The sequence below is a fragment of the Mobula birostris genome, chromosome 5, assembly GCF_030028105.1.
Source record: "Mobula birostris isolate sMobBir1 chromosome 5, sMobBir1.hap1, whole genome shotgun sequence".
Lineage (NCBI taxonomy): Eukaryota > Metazoa > Chordata > Chondrichthyes > Myliobatiformes > Myliobatidae > Mobula > Mobula birostris.
The window spans coordinates 20,626,315-20,646,449 of record NC_092374.1 but is presented as its reverse complement, the minus strand read 5'-3'; the positions used below and the strand labels follow the sequence as shown (position 1 = coordinate 20,646,449).

The window sequence follows — 20,135 nt, the reverse complement described above, 5'->3', positions numbered from 1 at the left end:
CTAATATTATTATATCAACTAATATTTTTCTTATCATCCACTCTCTTCACCTGTCACATCAGCTAGCTTCCTTCTCCTCTCCCCAACCTTTTTATTCAGGGATCTTCCCCAATCGTTCTCAGTCCTGAAGAAGGGTCTCGGCCAGAAACATTGACTGTTCATTTCCATAGACGCTGCCTGACCTGCTGAATTCCTCCAAAGTTTTGTGTGTGTTGCTTTGGATTTCCAATATCTGCAAAAATTCTCATGTTTTAGTAATATCATCAATAGTCAACACCAGCTGGGCGCTAAAGTAGTGTAGTGATTAGCCGAACACTATTACAGTTTGGGGCATCAAAGTTCGGAGTTCAATTCTTATATGATCTGTAAGATGCCTGGATCACCTCCCCGTGGAATGCTTGGGTTTTCTCCAGATGCTCTGGTTTCCTCCAAAGATGTACTGATTAGTAGGTTCATTGGTCATTGTAAATTGTGGCATGATTAGGCCAGGGTTATATCGGGGTGTTTTGGGGTGGTGTAGTTCAAAGGGCCGGAGGGGATTATTTCATGCTGCATTGCAATAAAATAAATAAAATATTTAAGGCTACACAAGATATTCTGCAGATGCTGCAAATTTTGAGCAACACACAAAATGCTAGAGGTACTCAGCAGGTCGGGCGCATCTATGGCGGGAAATGAACGTTTGACGTTTCGTGCTGAGATTCTTCATCAGAACTGGAAAAGAAGGCCAGAAAGACTACCTACTACCTCTCTCTGATTCATCATCTCCCCTTGGTTTCATGGTCTGCTGCCTTCTCCTATCAAATTCGTTTTCCTTCAGTCCTTTGCCTTTTCCACATATCACCTACCAGCTTTTCACATCAAAGTTCAAGGTAAATTGTCAAAGTGCAGATATGTCACAATATATATATGCTACCTTGAGATTCATTCCCTTCCATAACCTCTCCCCCACACGTCTACCTCCCCCCACCCCTCATCTGGATTCACCGATTACCAGCCAGCTTGTGCTTTCCCTCACCCATTTTATTCTGACTTCTGCCCTCTTCCTTTCTCGCCTTGATGGAGGGTCTTGGCCTGAAATGTCGACTGCTTCCAGAGATACTTCCTGACCGGCTGATTTCCTTCAACATTTTGTACAGTATGTGTTGCACTAGTAATGGCTAGACTTCCATGCCAACCAATATAAATAACAGTCATAACAGCCCAGCTGGCTCACTTGTGTCCTTCAGGGAAAGAAATCTGCCAACTCTATCTAGTCAATAGCTGGAGAGGTTTCATCTCAATTTCCATAGAGATTCATTGAGTCATACTGCATAAAACAATCCTTTCAGCTTAGCATATCTGTGCCAATTATCAACTATACTAATACAATTTTCCAGTGCTTGGCCCATTACATTCTATATCCTGACAATTCCAGTGATTATTATTCACTGTTGCCATCAGGAAGGAGTTACAGAAGCCTTAGGACCCACACCACCAGGTTCAGGAACAGTAATTACCCTTCAATCATCAAGCTCCTGAATCAAAGTGGACAACTTCACTCAACAGTGAACTGATTCCACAACCTATGGACTCACTTTCGAGGACTTGCAACTCATGTTCTCTGTATTATTTATTTATTTCCTGAAGAAGTGTCTTGGCCCGAAACATTAACTGTTTATTCATTTCCATAGGTGCTGCCTGACCTGCTGAGTTCCTCTAGCATTTTGTGTTTTGCTTTGTATTTTCAGATCTGCAGATTTTCTCATTTTTATTTATTTATTTATCTATTGACTGATAGTTATTTGTTATTTTTTGTATTTGCACAGTTTGTCTTTTGCGTATTGATTTTTTTATCAGTATTTGTTTGTGTCTACTTTTTCATTGATTCTATTGCATGTCTTTGTTCTACAGAGAATGCCCACAATAAAATGAATCTCAGGGTAGTATATGGTGACATACACATTCTTTGAAAAAGGGTCCAGTACTTTCCGGTGTATATGACGCATGAACTCTCCTAGGGCTTCCAGAAGTGTTCAGGAGTCGATTTTAACCAACATTTCAATGATAAACTCCACTATATTCATCAGGGATTATGCCTAGGCATGTCTAGTCTGGTGGTATATATATTCAACTCCCATCATCTGTCTCTCCTGCTTGGTTAGTCCTCAACCAATCAGGTTTCCACTGTCCCACTTTGTTTAACCCACAACAAGAAGCAGAGGAGATATATCAGTTTGGGTTACCCGGAAAAATTGATGGTAGCAGAACATTGTATAGGCAATGACCATAGGATTGACTGTGCCGCACCAGTGGCTTGTGGGACTGCCTGGTGAAGGAAACCATTGAAATAAGACTCGAGAATAAGAAATTCAGTTCCACTCTTAGTAGGAACTGGAATACGATTTTAACCAAGTTGGAACAGCAGAAACCTGAATGGTTGAGGACTAACCAATCAGGAGGGACAGACAATGGGAGTTGAGTATGTATAGCACTGGACTAGACATACCTAGGCATCATCCATGATGAAAATGGCAGAGTTTGTCATTCAAATGTCAGTTAAAGTCAACACCTGGACCTGGCTGGAAGCCCGAGAAGTGTTTGTGTGTAAATATACTTTGATAATAAATTTACTTTAAACTTATTTAGATATTTATTAATTGTTGTAAGAGTTGCTACCTCTATCGCCCCTTCAGGCAGTGAATCTCTGGAATTCTCTGAGAGTAGTGGAGGTCCGATTTGGATTTGGATAGCGGGAAGATAGATACGTATCTGAAAGAGCTAGGAATTGAGGGTCATGGGGAACCGGCGCAGAAGCACGGAGGCTATGGTCCACTCGCCTAGGCAAAATCATAGTTGAACACAGACTAGATGGGCCAAGAGGCCTGGTTCCATGCTAAAGTGCTTCATTACTCTATGACTGTTAAAAAGGAGTTTATTGCCATATGCATAAGTATCCGTATAGACGTGTGAAATGATTATCTTACAACATTTACAGGAAAAGCTATGCTTAAACATAAATTATGGACAATTTTACAAGAAAGAAAACAATTAGATGAAAAAGGATCAATTTTAGTTCAAATTGATACAAGTGATCATCGTATAGCTAAGCTGTAGAAATTCACATTTTGCCTGTTGGTTTAAGAACCAAATGGGAGAAGAGAAATAGCTGTACTGGAACGTGGTGGCATGGGACTCCAGGCTTCTTCTGTGCCCCCTGTTCAAAGTACAAAGTAAATTTATTATCCATGTACATATATGTTATAATATACTGCCCTGAGATTAACTTTCTTGTGGGCATTCTTCGTAAATACAAAGAAATATGATACAATCAATGAAAAGACACACAATAAACATGATCAACCAATATGCAAAAGGCAAAAAAATGTGCAACTACAAAAAAGCTAAAAAAAAAGTAACAACAATAATTATAAATAAATAAGCAATAAATATCAAGTTGTAGCATCCACAACTTGTCCATAGGTTTTGGAATCAGTTTAGTGTTGGGATGAGTGAAGTTATCCCCTCTGGTTCAAGAGCCTGATGGTTGAGGGGTAATAACTGTACCTGAACCTGATGGTGTGGGAGTTGAGACTCCTGTATTTCCTTCCTGATGGCAGCAGCAAGAAGAGAGCATGGCTTTAATGGTGGGCCCTTGATGATAGATACTGCTTTTCTGCAACAGCTCCTCATGTGCTTTACTCGTGACAGCCTAGACCATATCCACTACTTTTTGATGCTTTTCCATTCAAGAGCATTGGTGCTCCCACACCAGGCCGTGATACAATGAGTTAATATACTCTCCGCCATGCATCTATAGAAGTTGATCAACGTTTTTGATGACATACTAAATCTATGCTAACATCTAAGAAAGTAGAGGCACTGCCCTTCATTTATGTGCTGGACACAGGGCAGCTCCTCTGGATGAGGAATTTAAATTTGCTGACCCTCTCCACCTCTGACCTCCTGAAGAGGACTGGCTCATGGTCTTCCAGTTTCCTCCTGTTGTACTCATTAATCAGCTCCTTTCCAACAGTAGCTGCGAGAAGATGGCAAGACCTCAATGGTGGATGTTACTTTCCTGAGGCTGGCCTCCGGTAGATACAACGGGTGATGGTCGAGAATGTGCCCATGATGTATTGAGCTGATTAGAGGCCATAAAATATCAGCTACGATCAAATTGTACTCCTTCCCTCTGCTCCACTTCTTATTCTGGCTTCTTCCCCCTTCCTTTCCAGTTCTGACGAAGGATCTCAACCTGAAACATCAACTCTTTATTTCTTTCCATGGATGTTGACCGACACACTGCGTCCCTCCAGTATCTTGTGTGTGTTTCTTTGAGTGCAAGATTTTTGTCCAGCCGATCCTTCTCCCTCTTCCACTCTCTTCTTAAGCAGACCCTCAGAATAAAGAATGGGTTGCTTCCATGTAGTATAATGTGTTCTAGGGTGGCTATGAGACCAACATAAGAACCACTCTGCCCTTGGTACTGGTCTCTGAACCAAAGAAAACGGATTGGGACGGCTGGTAGTGAAGCAGTTCGCATAACATTGTTGTGGAGCCAAGACCATTCAATTCCTGCCAATGTCTGTAAGGAGTTTGTACATTCTCCCTGTGATTGCGTGGGCTTCCTCCAAGTGCTCCAGTATCTTCCCACAGACCAAAGACATACGAGTTGTTAGGTTAATTGATCTTTCTAAATTGTCCTGTGAAGCTTGAAGGGTCTATTCAGTGCTGTATCTCTAAATAATTAAATAAATACAGTGCTCTGCAAAAGTCTTGGGCAAGTATATATATAGATAGGGTGCCTAAGAACATTTTACATTACTATAGTAATTTTATGTGTTGCACAGTATTGCTCCTGCAAAAAAAACAAATTCAAATATTCAAAGTATATTTATTTTCAAAGTATATATGCAGTAAGCAGCTCTGATATTCATCCTCCCACAGACAGCCACGAGCCAAAGAAACACCATCAAACTTATTCAAAGAAAACATCAAACACACAATGCACAAAAAAAAGAACAAATCACGCAAGCAGCAAAAACACAAGGAAATAACACACAGAATATTAAACATGAAACTGGAGAGTCCTTGAAACAGTCTAGAAATACTCAGTTCAGTTCAGAATAGTTCGATTTAGTGCTGAGTCGTTTGTTGACTGCAGGCTGCAGAAGCAGCAGCCTCAATCAAAATCACACAAACAAGCAATTTTCAAAAAGAGTAACCAGATATCAGAAACACATATAGAGTCCCCCAAAGACAATTCCAATTGAGAAACCGCGCCAATCAATTCTTGTTCAAGTGCCTAGACTCCAGAAGTAGCGAGCTAGAGGGAGAGGGAGACCAGTCAAATGCAGGCAGACAGCATCTACACCCGCTTGCCTTCCGTTCCCGTCCTCATTGATTTCAATCTTGCTCGGCACTTCCATCAGCGTGTTGGTTGAGAATTGAGGCCGATAGTAGGTTTCCGCTCCACCATTAGGCCGCGCATTCCGTTTCCCAACCTTGCCTCAATCACGTCAAATTCCCACAGAGACAGCAAATGCTCCAGCTTGCTCAGTCAGCCCAAAAACACATGATCAAAATGTAAATTACGAGCTCCAATCGTACATAGATTAGTTGTAGAAGTATATTTAAAAGAAGAAGAAGAGACAAAGTAGTTTCATGAATGTCACGATTAGTCGTTATCTATCATACCTGGTGCCATCTTGCCACATATGACGTATGTCAGTGATGATAAACCTGATTCTGATGTGAGTCTTTATTGTGGATTGAGAGTGGGAAAGGGGCAGGGAGAGGGGAATCATAGTTGGGAAAAGGAGAAGGGAGAGGGGAAGGAGTGGGAAGCACCAAAGAGACATTCTGTAATGAACAAAAAAAACAATTGTTTGGAATCTATTGACTTTGCCCGGTGTCTCAGGGCGGGGTGTGTGTGCATCCCTGCCAACCCCTGCACCTGGCACATTTCTCTGCCACCTATCCCACACCCTTCCCACAGCGTTCCACTCTCTAACACCAAGATTTTTGCAGAGTACTATAAATCCTTACAATGTACCATTCAAGGTCTTTTAGAATGTTATACTCCTTGAGGAGACAATAGACAATTCCAATACATAACTACATTTGTTAACTAAGTTTATAATTGTGCTCTGTCCTTAATCTGCTACATTTATGTTGTTGCTGTAACATTGTGATTAGATTTGGACACAATGTGCTGGCCATATTGTGACATATCTCTTGCATCACATTCAGCAAAAAGTACCTCAAGGCCGTCCTTGTAACGAAAGGTGCTGATAGAAGTCATTCAAATACAATTATAACTGACTTTAAATAAAATTCAGTAAAACTTTCCTGGCAAACTTTCGGATGGCATAGAACACTTTAAAAACAACTTGTATTTGTTAAAAAAAAAACACCTGATAGCTCTTTCAGCTCTTTGGGTTTGGGAGCTGGTAAAGATTTTGAATGCTGGTGTGTGGATTATACAGGGGCAGAAATCTACTTGCTTAATTGGAAACCGATAAAGAACCAAAGCAGAATAACTTCCTAAAATAAATGAGGTTCCAAAGCAGAATCCACAATTTCTGGATGATGCAGTCTGCCGGATTTTATTTTCACTATCTTTGAAGGAATAAATAGGGTTGGGGGGAAACGGAGCCTGAGACTGTCAGTCATTTGCCTCTCACGGGTGTGCAGAGCCTGGAAGTGATTGGGACCTGGGTAGGGAGTGGGGTCAGACTGTCACTGAGAATGAGGTCAGACTGTCACTGGGAGTGAGGTCAGACTGTCACTTGGGAGTGAGGGGTCAGTCTGTCACTGGGAGTGAGGTCAGACTGTCACTGGGAATGAGGGGTCAGTCTGTCACTTGGGAGTGAGGTCAGACTGTCACTGGGAGTGGAAGGTCAAACTGTCACTGGGAATGAGGGGTCAGACTGTCACTGGGAGTAAGATCAGCCTGTCACTGGGAGTGAGGGGTCAGACTGTCACTGGGAGTGAGGTCAGACTGTCACTGGGAGTGAGGGGTCAGACTGTCACTGGGAGTGAGATCAGACTGTCACTGGGAGTGAGAGGTCAAACTGTCACTGGGAATGAGCTGTCAGACTGTCATTGGGAATGAAGTCAGTTTGTCACTGGGAATGAGGGGTCAGCCTGTTACTGGGAGTGAAAGATCAAACTGTCACTGGGAATGAAGGGTCAGACTGTCACTGGCAGTGAGGTCAGACTGTCACTGGAAATGAGGTCAGCCTGTAACTGGGAGTGAGAGGTCACACTGTCGCTGGGAATCAAGGGTCAGACTGTCACTGGGACTGAGGGGTCAGATTGTCACTGGAAATAAGGTCAGGCTGTCACTGGGAGTGAGGGGTTAGACTGTCACTGGGAATGAGGTCAGACTGTCACTGGGAATGAGGGGTCAGCCTGTCACTGGGAGTGAGGGGTCAAACTGTAGTGAGAGGTCAAACTGTCACTGGGACTGAGGGGTCAGATTGTCACTGGAAATGAAGTCAGGCTGTCACTGGGAGTGAGAGGTCAGACTGTCACTGGAGAGCACTGAGTTCAGTTGACATTAATCCAAATTAATCAAATTGATTTTAGCTGTCATGTTGAAGATTCTGAAACAAATATCTGTGCACAGTTAAGAGGGTGATTAAATTCAGTTTAATTGATACACTGTCTTAGATGTTTGTGTGTCATATATTCTGTGAGCATGGAGATGAATTTACTCTGCCTTCTCCTGTTTCCTACTTCCAGTGAATTAAAACACACAGCATCCTGGAACAGCTCAGTTTTGTTTTGGCTTGTTGCTCATGAATTTCAAACATATTGAACCAAATTGTCACGATATCAACTATAACTGCTGCCTCATTTGAACAAAAACATTTTTTGTTTCCTTCACAGTTGTTTGATGCCAAACAAAACTTGTCCCAAGAACCACATCTGGAATAGTTTTTTATGCAGATGTGTGATGCAGTACGATCTCAGCAGATTATTGTCTTCAAAAGATGAATCAGGTTAGTGAGTTTATTTATTAATGGACTCAAGTCCAGCAGTACTATTCAGCATGGTGAGAAATCACCAGGGCAACTCAGAGCTTCTGCTCATAATCAAGCGTATCTGTTTTCGTAAGAAATTTAATTAATATGCAGCATATTATTAACCACCCGGACACAAAATCACAGAAGACTGATTGAGGTCCATTTTGCAAGTGCCTGGGTGTAGTTTCATACTCTCCAAGATATTTGCTCAATGTGACCTGTATCTATCCTTTTCTATGGAGACTTCATATCTATGGTACACTCTTAGACATTAAGATGTTTGTATCTTGGTGGCGATGTGATACTTAATCTTCCGTAATTTCAACCACACTTTGATTGCATGCAAGTTGTTTTGCACATAGTTTCCTTGTCACTGATGTCTCTATAATAGATAACAGACAACGTAGCCTCCATCTTCTTGGTGAGCATCCCTGAACAGCACTAGGGTCTGTAATTGTCCACCATCTTTGCCCATTCTTAGCTCAGACCTCTGCAGCTGCCTGGCTGATTTACTTTTTTTACTTCAGCTAGCTGTTTTAATTGCCTTCTTGACTTTATTCCTTCCCCTCTTGCCTTTAGACCACAAGACCCAAAGACATAGGAGAAAAATTAGTCCATTCGGCCCATCCAATCTGTTCTGCCAATCCATCATAGCTATTATCCCTCTCAACTCCATTCTCCTACCTTCACCCTACAATCATTAATGTCCTTACTAATCAAGAACCTATCAACCCAATGACTTTGCCTCCACAACCACTCTATCAAGGCCTTTCAATATTCAAAAGGTATCAATGAGATTTCACCCCCCTCCATCCCATTTTCATTTGGTCAGCAAGTTTAGGCCCAGAGCCATCAAATGCTCCTATTACAGCATTCTGTTTTATTTGACCTCTTCGTTGTCCTCTGAAATCAATCAAGGGCATTTGTCCCTGTGATGTCACTTGTTCATCATGTTTCTTGTTCACTCAGTTGGCACTTCATTAGGTACCACCTGTACACCTGCTTGTTAGTGCAGATATCTAATCAGCCATTCATGTGGCATCAACTCAATGTAGAAAAGGATGCAGATGTGGTCAAGAGGTTCAGCAGAGCTCAGACCAAACATTGGAATGGGGAAGAAATATGATCTCAGGGGCTTTGATCGTGGAATGATTGTTGGTGTCAGACAGGGTGGTTTGAGTATCTCAGTAACTGCTGATTTCCTGGCATATCCACGCACAACAGTCTTTCCAGTTTACAAAGAATAGTGTGGAAAACATAACTCATACAGTGAGTAGCAGTTCAGTGGGTGAAAATGCCTTGTTACTGAGTGAAGTCAGAAAAGAATGGCCAGACCGGTGCAAGCTGACAGTAACCCAAGTAACCATGCATTACAACAGTGTTGTGCAGAAGAGTACCTCTGAACGCACAGCAGGTTGAACCTTGAAATGATGGACTACAGCTGCAGAACACCTCAAACATAGAATCGGAGGTCGTGCAGGTACCTAATACAGTGGCTTCCGAGTGTAGAACTCACTGATGCGTTCTTAGTGTTCTTTGTGCTGTTCAATATTTCTCATCATTGATCTCTGCATCAGCTTAGACCCCCCCCACCCCATCTCACTGCCCCCAATTATTTAACACCAGTTCTTTCACAACCTCTTCATCTTTCAGATCAATGTCACTCTTTCCTTGCTCTGATAGTTACTACAGTTTGTGCTCATCACTGTTTATTCCTCTTCAATGTTAACCTTCACTCCGAGAGACTACTTGAGATCAGTGCTAAACTCAGTTATTCATTGTTTCCCAAGTTCAATGCTATTTGTTCTTACTGGCTCTAGAATTAGTTATCAAGTCAGGTTACCACTTGATAACTAGAAGACAGCACCATGGGGAAAATTATCTGCCCACTTCATTAGCCCCAAAGGTAACACTAACTATCCCATACCCCTGCTTTACGAAAGAGCTAATTATTCAGTGTGACACCTATCAGTCCTTTTATATGCACCTTTTATTTCTATGGCACTCTCGTAGACATTAAGATGTTTTTTGAGACATAATAGATGTCATGATCTATTTTTTCCTAGATACCTATGATATACTGGGAGGCCTTGGGGGGGGGGCAAGGTGGAGTTACATCTCTATCAAAGGAGGTGTAAGACACTCTTTCCCTCTAGCCTGCATATCACCCTTGGGCAAGGTGTAGCCCAATCACTGATCAGGGTCCCTTGCAGCCATAGGAGCAGATGGTGGATGAGGAGCTGGTGCCTTTCTCAAGGTGACCACTGATACCAGGCAGACAATCTCTGAAGAGTATTGATAATGGCTGGGGTCACCTGTCTTCTTGTGAAGACTCTGGCCACAAGAAGGAAATGGCAAACCACTTCTGAAGAAAAATTTGCCAAGAACAATCAGGGTCATGGAAAGACCATGATTGCCCAAGCCATAATGACACAACACTTAACAAATGAACTGGGCGACCATTTGGTCCATCATATCCATGCCAGCCAAACCTGCAGCTACTTCAGTTCTACTTGCTTCCCATATGGCATGGCGATATTCCAATGCACTTGACTTCTTTCTCTTCCTTGGTGGAGCTTAAGTATTTCAGAAAGTAGTTAGGAAATGCTATTAGATAACAGGTTGATCTGAATATTTTGGAAAGTTAGACTGTGTTCACCCCAATGTTCAACCTTGCCTCAGCTTCTTTCTATGACTTTTCAGTAATCTGGAACATGCTAGGGCCAACAGTAATGCAGTAGCGACTGCACCTGTTATATGGTCCTCCCACAGCCAATGTTTGTAGTCTCCCTCTCTGCTTCTGGCTTTCAGAAGCAACATCTTAGTGACAGAGCAAAGATAGAATTTCAAGATGGCTATTGGACCCTAAGGAAATGCCACAGCTGTAGAAATCAAGCCGATCTCCATTACTTACCACTTTAGCAGCTCTACAAATGAGTGGGAGGGTGGGAAGTGGTGCATACCTTGTTTTAACAGATAGCATCTGAGTTCAGCAGTGGACCCCACCAACGACTCCCCAACTCAAAAAAAAAGATGATAATAATTGAAACACAGATCCATTCAAACTTAAGCCCTGTTCTCAGCCACCATTGGATAAGATTATTGTTGCACAGATGGTTTGATCTTTCTTATGTGCAGTGAGTATTCCCATGGCTTGGGGATTTCAGCTGTAAACTTCAGATTGGAGAAGCTGGGGCTATTTTCCTTGGAACTAAGAGGGCTGAGAGGTGAACTCTTATTTGTTTATAGCTGGATTAGAGTGGGTAGAAAGAAAGAAGCTGTTCCCATGCAGATTTTTTTCGGAAAATTACAGAATCAAATGGAATGAGAACAGGTTCTTCTGGATTGAGTTCCTGCCGACATTTACACTGAACCTTAACCCAAGAGGTTCTGCAGATGCTGGAAATCCAGAGTAACATACACAAACTCAGCAGTTCAGGCAGCGTCTCGGCCCAAAGTGTCAACTCCTTATTCCTTTGCCTAGATGCTGCCTGACCTGCTGAAGTCATTTAGCATTTTGTGCGTTTGGCACTAAATACATTTTCTCTCCCTAAATTCCCAATAACTTTCTCAGATTCCACACGTCAGCTATACACTGGAAGTCAAAAGCTCTACAAACCCACACGACTTTGTGGTGTGGGATGGGAGGAACCTGGACACCCAGAGGAGGCACATGCCGTCATAGGGAGAATGTAGAGACACTGGAGTTGAGACACAGCAGCCCTACCAGCTGGCACATATGAGGAAAGCATTTTTCTTACATGGAGAGTTGTTATCATCCAGAAATCACTGTCTATAAACTTCCTTACTAACTTGGGCCCATAGATCCCAATGGAGCATAAGCCAACAATGACCTCCCGTCTCCATCATCCTCTGAAGTTGATTGTATGGTTGGAGTTCATCAATGCTTCCACAATCCATTGCAGCCAATGTACAGCAGGTTGGCCGATACAGCTTCACCAGAACCTTGTTGGCTGGCCTTACCCATTTTGATCTTGCATGACAGGGACATAGGGTTGGAATTTGAGAGGAATTGCCTATAAAAGGTGGGGGAAGCAGAGCCAAGGAAGGCCTGAAGGGAAATACTTACTAATGAGGCACATCAAGACCCTGCTGCCCCCCTCACTGGACCCCCTGCAGTTCATGTACCGTCCCAACCGTTCAACAGATGACGCCATTTCCATCACCCTCCACCTGCCCCTAACCCACCTGGACAAAAAAGAGACCTATGTTCGAATGTTGTCCATAGACTTCCGTTCAGCATTCAACACAATCATTCCTCAGAAACTGATTGGAAAGCTGAGCCTACTGGGCCTGAACACCTCCCTCTGCAACTGGATCCTAGACTTCCTGACTGGGAAACCTCAGTCAGTCCGATCGGAAGCAGCATCTCCAACACCATCACACTGAGCACGGGGGGGCCCCCCAGGGCTGTGTGCTCAGTCCACTGCCGTTCACTCTGCTGACCCACGACTGTGCCGCAACACACAGCTCGAGCCACATCATCAAGTTCGCCGATGACACGACCGTGATGGGTCTCATCAGCAAGAACGAAGAGTCAGCATACAGTGAGCAGGTGCTGCGGCTAATGGACTGATGCAGAGCCAACAACCTGTCTCCAAATGTAAACAAAACAAAAGAGATGGTTGTTGACTTCAGGAGGACACGGAGCAAGCACTCTCCGCTGAACATTGATGACTCCTCCATAGAGATCGTTAAAGCACTAAATTTCTTGGTGTTCACCTGGCGGAGAATCTCACCTGGTCCCTCAACACCAGCTCCGTAACAAAGAAAGCCCAGCAGCATCTCTACTTTCTGCGAAGGCTGAGAAAAGTCCATCTCCCACCTCTCATCCTTACCACATTCTACAGAGGTTGTATTGAGAGCATCCTGAGCAGCTGCATCACTGCCTGGTTCGGAAATTGCACTATCTCGGATCGCAAGACCCTGCAGCGGATAGTGAGGTCAGCTGAGAAGATCATTGGGATCTCTCTTCCCGCCATTACGGACATTTGCACCACACGCTGCATCCGCAAAGCAAACAGCATTATGAAGGACCCCAGGCACCCCTCATACAAACTCTTCTCCCTCCTGCCATCTGGCAAAAGGCACCGAGGCATTTGGGCTGTCACGACCAGACTATGTAACAGTTTCTTCCCCCAAGCCATCAGACTCCTCAATACCCAGAGCCTGGACTGACACCAACCTACCGCCCTCTACTGTGCCTATTGTCTTGTTTATTATTTATTGTAATGCCTGCACTGTTTGTGCACTTTATGAGTCCTGGGTAGGTCTGTACTCTAGTGTAGTTTTTGTGTTGCTTTACGTAGTTCAGTGTAGTTTTTGTATTGTTTCATGTAGCACCATGGTCCTGAAAAACATTGTCTCGTTTTTACTGTGTACTGTACCAGCAGCTATGGTTGAAATGACAATAAAAAGTGACTTGACTTGACTTGAAATAACTGAGAGCACTGCAGTAAAAGAAAGATGGAATGGGACTAAATGAGCTGTCCTAATAGGAACAGAATAGAGCGGAAGGAGCAGGGCTATGCCCTTGCATTATGATGCACAGTGACTCTGTCAATGGTCAAGCAATTTAGAGGATTGGACTAAGGCAGAAAAAGTTTCCCAACATAGGCAGCCAGGGATGTTCAATGTTTTCCAAGTGTCTCTGGAATTCATTACCACAGACAGCCATGGAGGCCAAGTCATTGGGTATATTTAAAGTGGCGGTTGATAGGCTTTTGATTTGTAAGGGCATCAAAGGTTATGGGGAGAAGGCAGGGGAATGGGGTTGAGAGGCAGTATGGAATGGTGGAGCTGTCTCAATGGGCCAAATGGTCCAATTCTGCTCCGATGTCTTATGGCCTTATGTCAACTTCACAAGTGGCCACATCTGGTTCATTGATGCTTTCAGGTGTAGGAAATCTTTGATCCTTACCCAGTCCAGTCTTCATATGATTCCCATTTCATTATTCTTCACTCTGTTTAATGGGCAATAATGCTTGAAAACATTGTGATCTGTAACTGACAGAGGTGATACCATAGCCAACTGAGTCACAACTGAGAGCCTGAATTCAGTGCTTACCAAGGTTGGGCAACACAGTGCTGTTGCAGTTATGGTTGGCTCTCACACCTCTGATAATGCCTGTTCAATGCTGGTCTCCTCTGCTGACTGTGCGGTGTTTGCATGAGGTCCTGTGGTTTTCTCCCACATCCCAAGAATGTCGTGCTCGGTGTGTTAATCGGTCACTGGGCAGTAGGCTCCCCAGAGCGAGGACATCTTAAAAAAATGCAACATCCATCATTAAGGATTCCTATCAATCACGACATGCACTCTTCTTATTGGTACCATCAAAAAGAAGGTGCAGGAGCCTGAAGACACACACTCAATAATTTAGGAATAGCTTCTTCCCCTCCATCATCAGGTTTTGTGAATGGACAATGAGCCCATGTACACTAGTCCACTATTTTTCCCTCTTTTTTTACTGCTTATTTAACTTAATTTTATATATATATGTTGGCGCGTGGCCAAGTGGTTAAGGCGTTCGTCTAGTGATCTGAAGGTCGCTAGTTCAAGCCTTGGCTGAGGTGGCGTGTTGTGTCCTTGAGCAAGGCACTTAATCACACATTGCTCTGCAATGACACTGGTGCCAAGCTGTATGGGTCCTAATGCCCTTCCCTTGGACAACATCGGTGGTGTGGAGAGGGGAGACTTGTAGCATGGGCAACTGCTGGTCTTCCATACAACCTTGCCCAGACCTGCGCCCTGGAAACCTTCAAAGGCACAAATCCATGGTCTCATAAGACTAACGGATGCCTATGTATGTATATATTTCTTATGATAATTTAGTTTTTTTGTTATGCATTGCACAGTACGGCTGCTGCAAAACAACAAATTTCAAGACCTATGCGAATGATGTTAAACCTGTTTCTGATCCTGATTCCCTGTAAGTTGTCCCTTGTGAAGGAGCTACTAGATCAGGATGGATCTGAGAGAACATTGTGGGAATGGCACGGATGAAATTGCATCAACCTGTTGGGCTGAATGGCTTCCTTAACTGACATAATAATATGAAAGATGTGTTTCTCCATGCAGATCCTGTCTTTTAATCTTAAGCAGCCAGGAAAGAGAAGTGATTAAGAAAGCATTCATACTTGCCTTTAATAGTCGAGACGATAAGTACAAAAGTCAGGAAGTTATGCTGCAGCATTTTAGAATCAGAATCAGAATTAGAATTAGGTTTATTATCACCGGCATGTGATGTGAAATCTGTTAACTTAGCAGCAGCAGTTCAATGCAATACATAATCTAGCAGAGAGAGAAAAAAGTAATAATAATAAATAAAATAGAACATAATAAATAAACAAGTAAATTAATTACATATATTGAATAGATTTTTTAAGATGTGCAAAAACTCCAGTTAGGCTGCATCTGGAGTATTGTATATGGCTCTGGTTGCCCCATTATAAAAAGGATGTCAAGGCTTCGGAAAGGGTGTACAGGAGGTTTACCACACTATTGTCTGGATTAGAGCATGCCATAATTAAACCTCGGACTAACTTGGGTTGCTTTCTCTGGAGAGGCGGAAGTGGAATTAAAATGGGTGGCCACTGGGAGATCCTGCTTGTTCTACATTGTTCTTGCTATATCTATGCTCTGTCCATCAGAACAAGCAGGATCTCCCAGTGGCCACCCATTTTAATTCCACTTCCCATTCCCATTCCAATATGTCCATCCAAGGCCTCCGCCACTGTCGTGATAAGGTCACACTTAGGTTGGAGGAACAGCACCTTATATTCCGTTTGGGTAGCCTCCAACCTGATGGCATGAACATCGATTCCTCAAGCTTCCAGTAATGCTCCCCCACTTCACCATTTCCCATCCCCTTTTCCTTCTCTCATATTATCTCCTTGCCTGCCCATCGCCTCCCTCTGGTGGTCCTCTCCCCCCCACCACCTTTTTTCTTTCTTCCATGGCCTTCTGTCTCTTTCACCAATCAACTCCCTAGCTCTTTGCTTCATCCCTTCCCCCTCCAAGTTTCACCTATCACCTGGTGTTTCTCTCTCCCCTGCTCCCACCTTTCAAATCTACTCCTCAGCATTTTTTCTCAAGTCCTGCCAAAGAGTTTCGGCCTAAAATGTTGACTGTGCTTTTTTCCATAGATGCTGCCTGGCCTGCTAAGTTTCTCCAGCATTTTGTGTGTGTTGCTCAAATTTCCAGCATCTGCAGATTTTCTCTTATTTGTACTGCCAAACAAAAGTGGGGAGATACCCGGGCAATTAACCACATGGTCAATAGTAAGGAGCATCTGAAGAGATGAAAGGGTGGCGATAAAAGTTCATTCCAGAGTTATTGGAAAGCATGTCAGCCAGAGGCAGAGTGATTATATTTTGTTTGATCAAAAAGATCAAAAATGAGTGGACTGTGAAAACCGGAGAACTTTTTAAGGCTAGAGAAAATTGGAGAGATGGGGAGGCACGAGATTATGAAAGTTATTATTTTTAGACTTCCTATCTCCGATTTTTAACTTTTTGACTTCTTAGCATCTGAAACTGAACAAGGCGGTTAACAACTTTGCTAAGATGTGATTCGGGTATAGAAGGTGAAGTTGGTGATTGCTGTGTCACTAAGATCCCTCATTTCCATCACTGTGAAGTTATCGAACCTCTCCCTGTTTCAGATACCTCAATTAGAATTAGGGTATAGTCTGGTCGCCCCATTATGGGAAGGATGTGGAAGCTATGGAGAGGATGTGGAAGATGCTTCTCAGATGCTGTCTGGATTAGAGGACATGTAGAGTAAGGAAAAGTTGGACATATTAGGATTGTTGTCTCTAGAATGGCAGGGACTAAGGGAGACCCAATAAAAGTTTATAAGATTATGAGAGGCGTGGATAGACAAGCAGTATCTTTTCCCCGGGGTTTAAATGTTTAATGCTAGAGGGCATGACGTATGAGGCAAGTACATTACACAGACAATAATGGGTACTTGGAGTGCTCTGCCAGGAATAGTGGTGAGGCAAATACAATTGAGGCTTTTAGGAGGAAGTGTTTAAAATGGTTCCACCTAACCCGGCGCAAGGATGGATCACTCCAAGCACGGAATTGTGAGAGGTGGGACTGCCCAGGCGTGTCAGGCTTTGACGACTTAAACGCTGACACAGCTAGACTGGAAGCCTGAGTGTTGGGTACGGAGGCGAGGGTCAGGCTGATTTCACTCACTCTCTCGCGAATGTTCATTCTCCCTTCGCGCCGCTGAGACTGTGAACTGATCCAGCTGCTGTGCGCTTTTGCCCTGTTGGTGTGGTGAACTGGGACTGAGGCTGCTTCGGGAGCAAAGCTGGACTCAGTCTGGTTCAGGATGTTGTTGGCTTGCTTCTATTGTTTGCACAATGTGGGTTATTCAAGTATCTTGCTTTATGGCTGCCAATAAGCAGAAAGATTTCAAGGTGTATAATTTATGCATTCTTTAATAATAAGTGTGCTTTGAATCTTTGAAGCTGTTATTAAACATTGCAATCCCTCAGGTGAAGGTCAGCCAGACATGTTGTTAGGGTGCGAGGTCCAGGATTTAGTCCTTGAGTTAGTGTTTCAGTTTACTGGGCAATAAATGTTGAGATTAAAAATATCAGCCTGAGATCCTTTACCACCTTTTGAAGGAACAGGTTTAGAAACTGTTATCAGTGCTCTGTAGATGCTGCCTGAACTGCTATGCTCCCCCAACGTGCTGTATGTGTTACTTCAGACTGAGAAATGCACTGAGTGCTGAAGTAGCAGCTCATTTTTGTGCTCTTGGCTTCTAATTAAGATTTGAAGCCACAGTGTTCTGAGTGACAGGTATTCTGTTAAGTGAACCACACTGACAAGAAAAGCTTTTGGTTTCTGTATGCTTACTGACCATCGAATGACTATCGAATTTCTTCAGAGTATTGGTTCAAGGAGATAGCCTGAAGTGAAAGGGGAGACAGAAAACAATTAATTTGATGGTGTATTATTAGAAATATAAAATGGGGATAGCCCAGCATTCATCCAGGGAGCTTTTCTTTTTTACCCAACCACATAAGGAAGCTAATAGGTCTGGTTCTTATGAACTGGAATTCCTCCTATACAACTTTATGTGGCCCTACAGTTCAGGGTTCTGTAAAAAGGGTAAATTAACAGATGTTTGGCTTATTTAGGAATTTACACAAATCTTATTCATTAGACTGCAGCTGCACCCCTACGTACATCTAGGAATCTTCAACACTCAGCCCTGCATCCAGTTTTGGAAGTGGGATAACTCCTACTTCTTTTACATCCTTATGGAAAAGTAAGAGATGCTTCTGGGTCTTCCGTGTGTAAAAATCCAAATATTTACATTTCTAGAGCTCTCTGCACAGCTTGAGATGTTCCAAAGACTATATAGTCACTGTGATCTAATTGAAACCTAATGCCTTTTGTAGTGTAATAGCCTAGAAGTCACACAACATCTGCGTCAGAAATGAATCACAGTTTCTTCTTTTTCATTAGGTCCCTATTGTCTTACTTCCTAGTTAATAGCACCTCACAAGATGATCTGCAGCAGTTAAAGACCATAAGAACATAAGACATAGAAGCAGAATTAGCCATTCGGCCCATCAAGTCTGTTCTGCCACTTTATCATGGCTGATTTTTTTATCTCTCTCAATCCCGTTCTTCTGCCTTCTCTCCATAACTTTTGACCTCCTTACTAATTATGAACCAATCAACTTCGACTGTAAACATACCCAATGCTCCCACAACCATCTGTGGAAATGAATTCCATAGACTCACTGCCCACTGGATAAAGAAATTCCTCCTCATCTTTGTTCTAAAGAGGCATCCTTGTATTATGGGGCTGTACCCTCAGGTCCTAGACTCCCCCACTATGGGAAACACCTTCTCCACATTCACTATATCTAGGCATTTCAATATTCAATATTTTTTCAATGAGATCCCCCTCCCTCATTTTTCTAAACTCTTACAGGCCCAGAGCTTTCAAACACTCCTCACACATTAACCCTATCATTCCCGGGTCATTGCCGGAAACCTCCTCTGGACTTTCTCCAATGTCAGCACAGGCTTTCTTAGATACTGTAAGTGGCCCAAAACGGCTCACAATACTCCAAGTGTGGTCTGACTAATGCTTTATAAAGCCTCAGTGTTACATCCTTCAAGAAGGTAGTTCTCCACCACCTTCTTAGGGGCAATTAGGGAGGGGTAGAAAATATTGGACTCACCATCAGCACACATTGTTTGAATGAATTATAAAATGCCAAGTTGCACAGCAAGATCTAAAAACTAGTAATGAGCTAAAGGCCAGATAATCTAATAGGAGACATTGATTGAGAAGTAAATGTCTATTTGGGAGGGCTTAAACTGGAAAAGCTATTTAATCTGAGACCATATGCAATCAGAATATCCAGGTTAACATTATACCTAAGACAGTAATGGAAATAATCCTTCTGTCCCTATTGTTGGTACACTCTTGAAATAATTGAGAAATCATTTTTCCTGTTGCATTTTTTAAAGTTAAATGTTTCTGTCCATGTCCCTGAATCTAGTATAATCAGCCGGGCACATGGCAGGAAAATCAAACTCCCAGAAAGATACTCATAAAAGAGCTACACACAAAAAGTGAAGAAGGAACTCTCAGATCAGGCAGCATCTATGGAAAGAAATAAAGAATCGATGTTTCGGGATGAGGCCCGTCATCAGGACTGGAAAGAAAGGGGAGAGAAAGCTAGCTTCTTTCTAGTTTCTGACTTCTTACTCTGGATTTCGAGCATCTGCAGAATCTCTTGTATTCATAATAGAGCATCCTGTTTTGTACTTACATGTATATGTTGCTCAAAGGTTTTTTGCCTGAATTGTCTTGAAATGGATGGATTTACTCTGCCATGCAAGAGGGTAGTTGAGTCAACAATAGTCCAATGATTCTATGGTCAAATACTGGCCAGAGAAAGTGAAAAAATTAAGTTTCCTTCCACATTGGGCATGAGTGAAGCAAATGAGTTTTTAAAACCACAAATTAATATTTTCTATAATTACCAAGGTTAAATGTTTAATTAACTGAATTTAAGTTGCCATAATGGGATTTCAACTCCCAAATCCAGATAA

The 20,135-nt window shown here is 42.8% G+C and overlaps 1 protein-coding gene and 1 long non-coding RNA gene across 8 annotated transcripts in view; one reads left to right on the top strand and one right to left on the bottom strand.

Moving 5' to 3' along the window:
• The window catches only part of vegfc (vascular endothelial growth factor c), a 224,409-nt gene that overhangs the window by 193,584 nt on the left and 10,690 nt on the right, over positions 1–20,135 (top strand). For all 5 annotated transcript variants that reach the window (XM_072257682.1, XM_072257686.1, XM_072257684.1 and 2 more), the window contains exon 5: positions 7,879–7,991. In XM_072257682.1, coding sequence (XP_072113783.1) covers positions 7,879–7,991 — 113 coding nt within the window. The remainder of the gene's footprint in view (positions 1–7,878; positions 7,992–20,135) is intronic.
• LOC140197568 (uncharacterized) overlaps positions 2,906–20,135 on the bottom strand; it is a 29,057-nt gene continuing 11,827 nt past the window's right edge. For 2 of the 3 annotated variants that reach the window (XR_011885966.1, XR_011885964.1), the window contains 3 exons: positions 14,104–14,298; positions 5,680–5,844; positions 2,906–3,196 (listed from right to left, as the gene is read on the bottom strand). This is a non-coding gene — a long non-coding RNA (uncharacterized lncRNA). Of the gene's footprint in view, positions 3,197–5,679; positions 5,845–14,103; positions 14,299–15,177; positions 15,266–20,135 lie in introns of those variants that run through there. The other variant, XR_011885965.1, reaches the window with a different exon arrangement.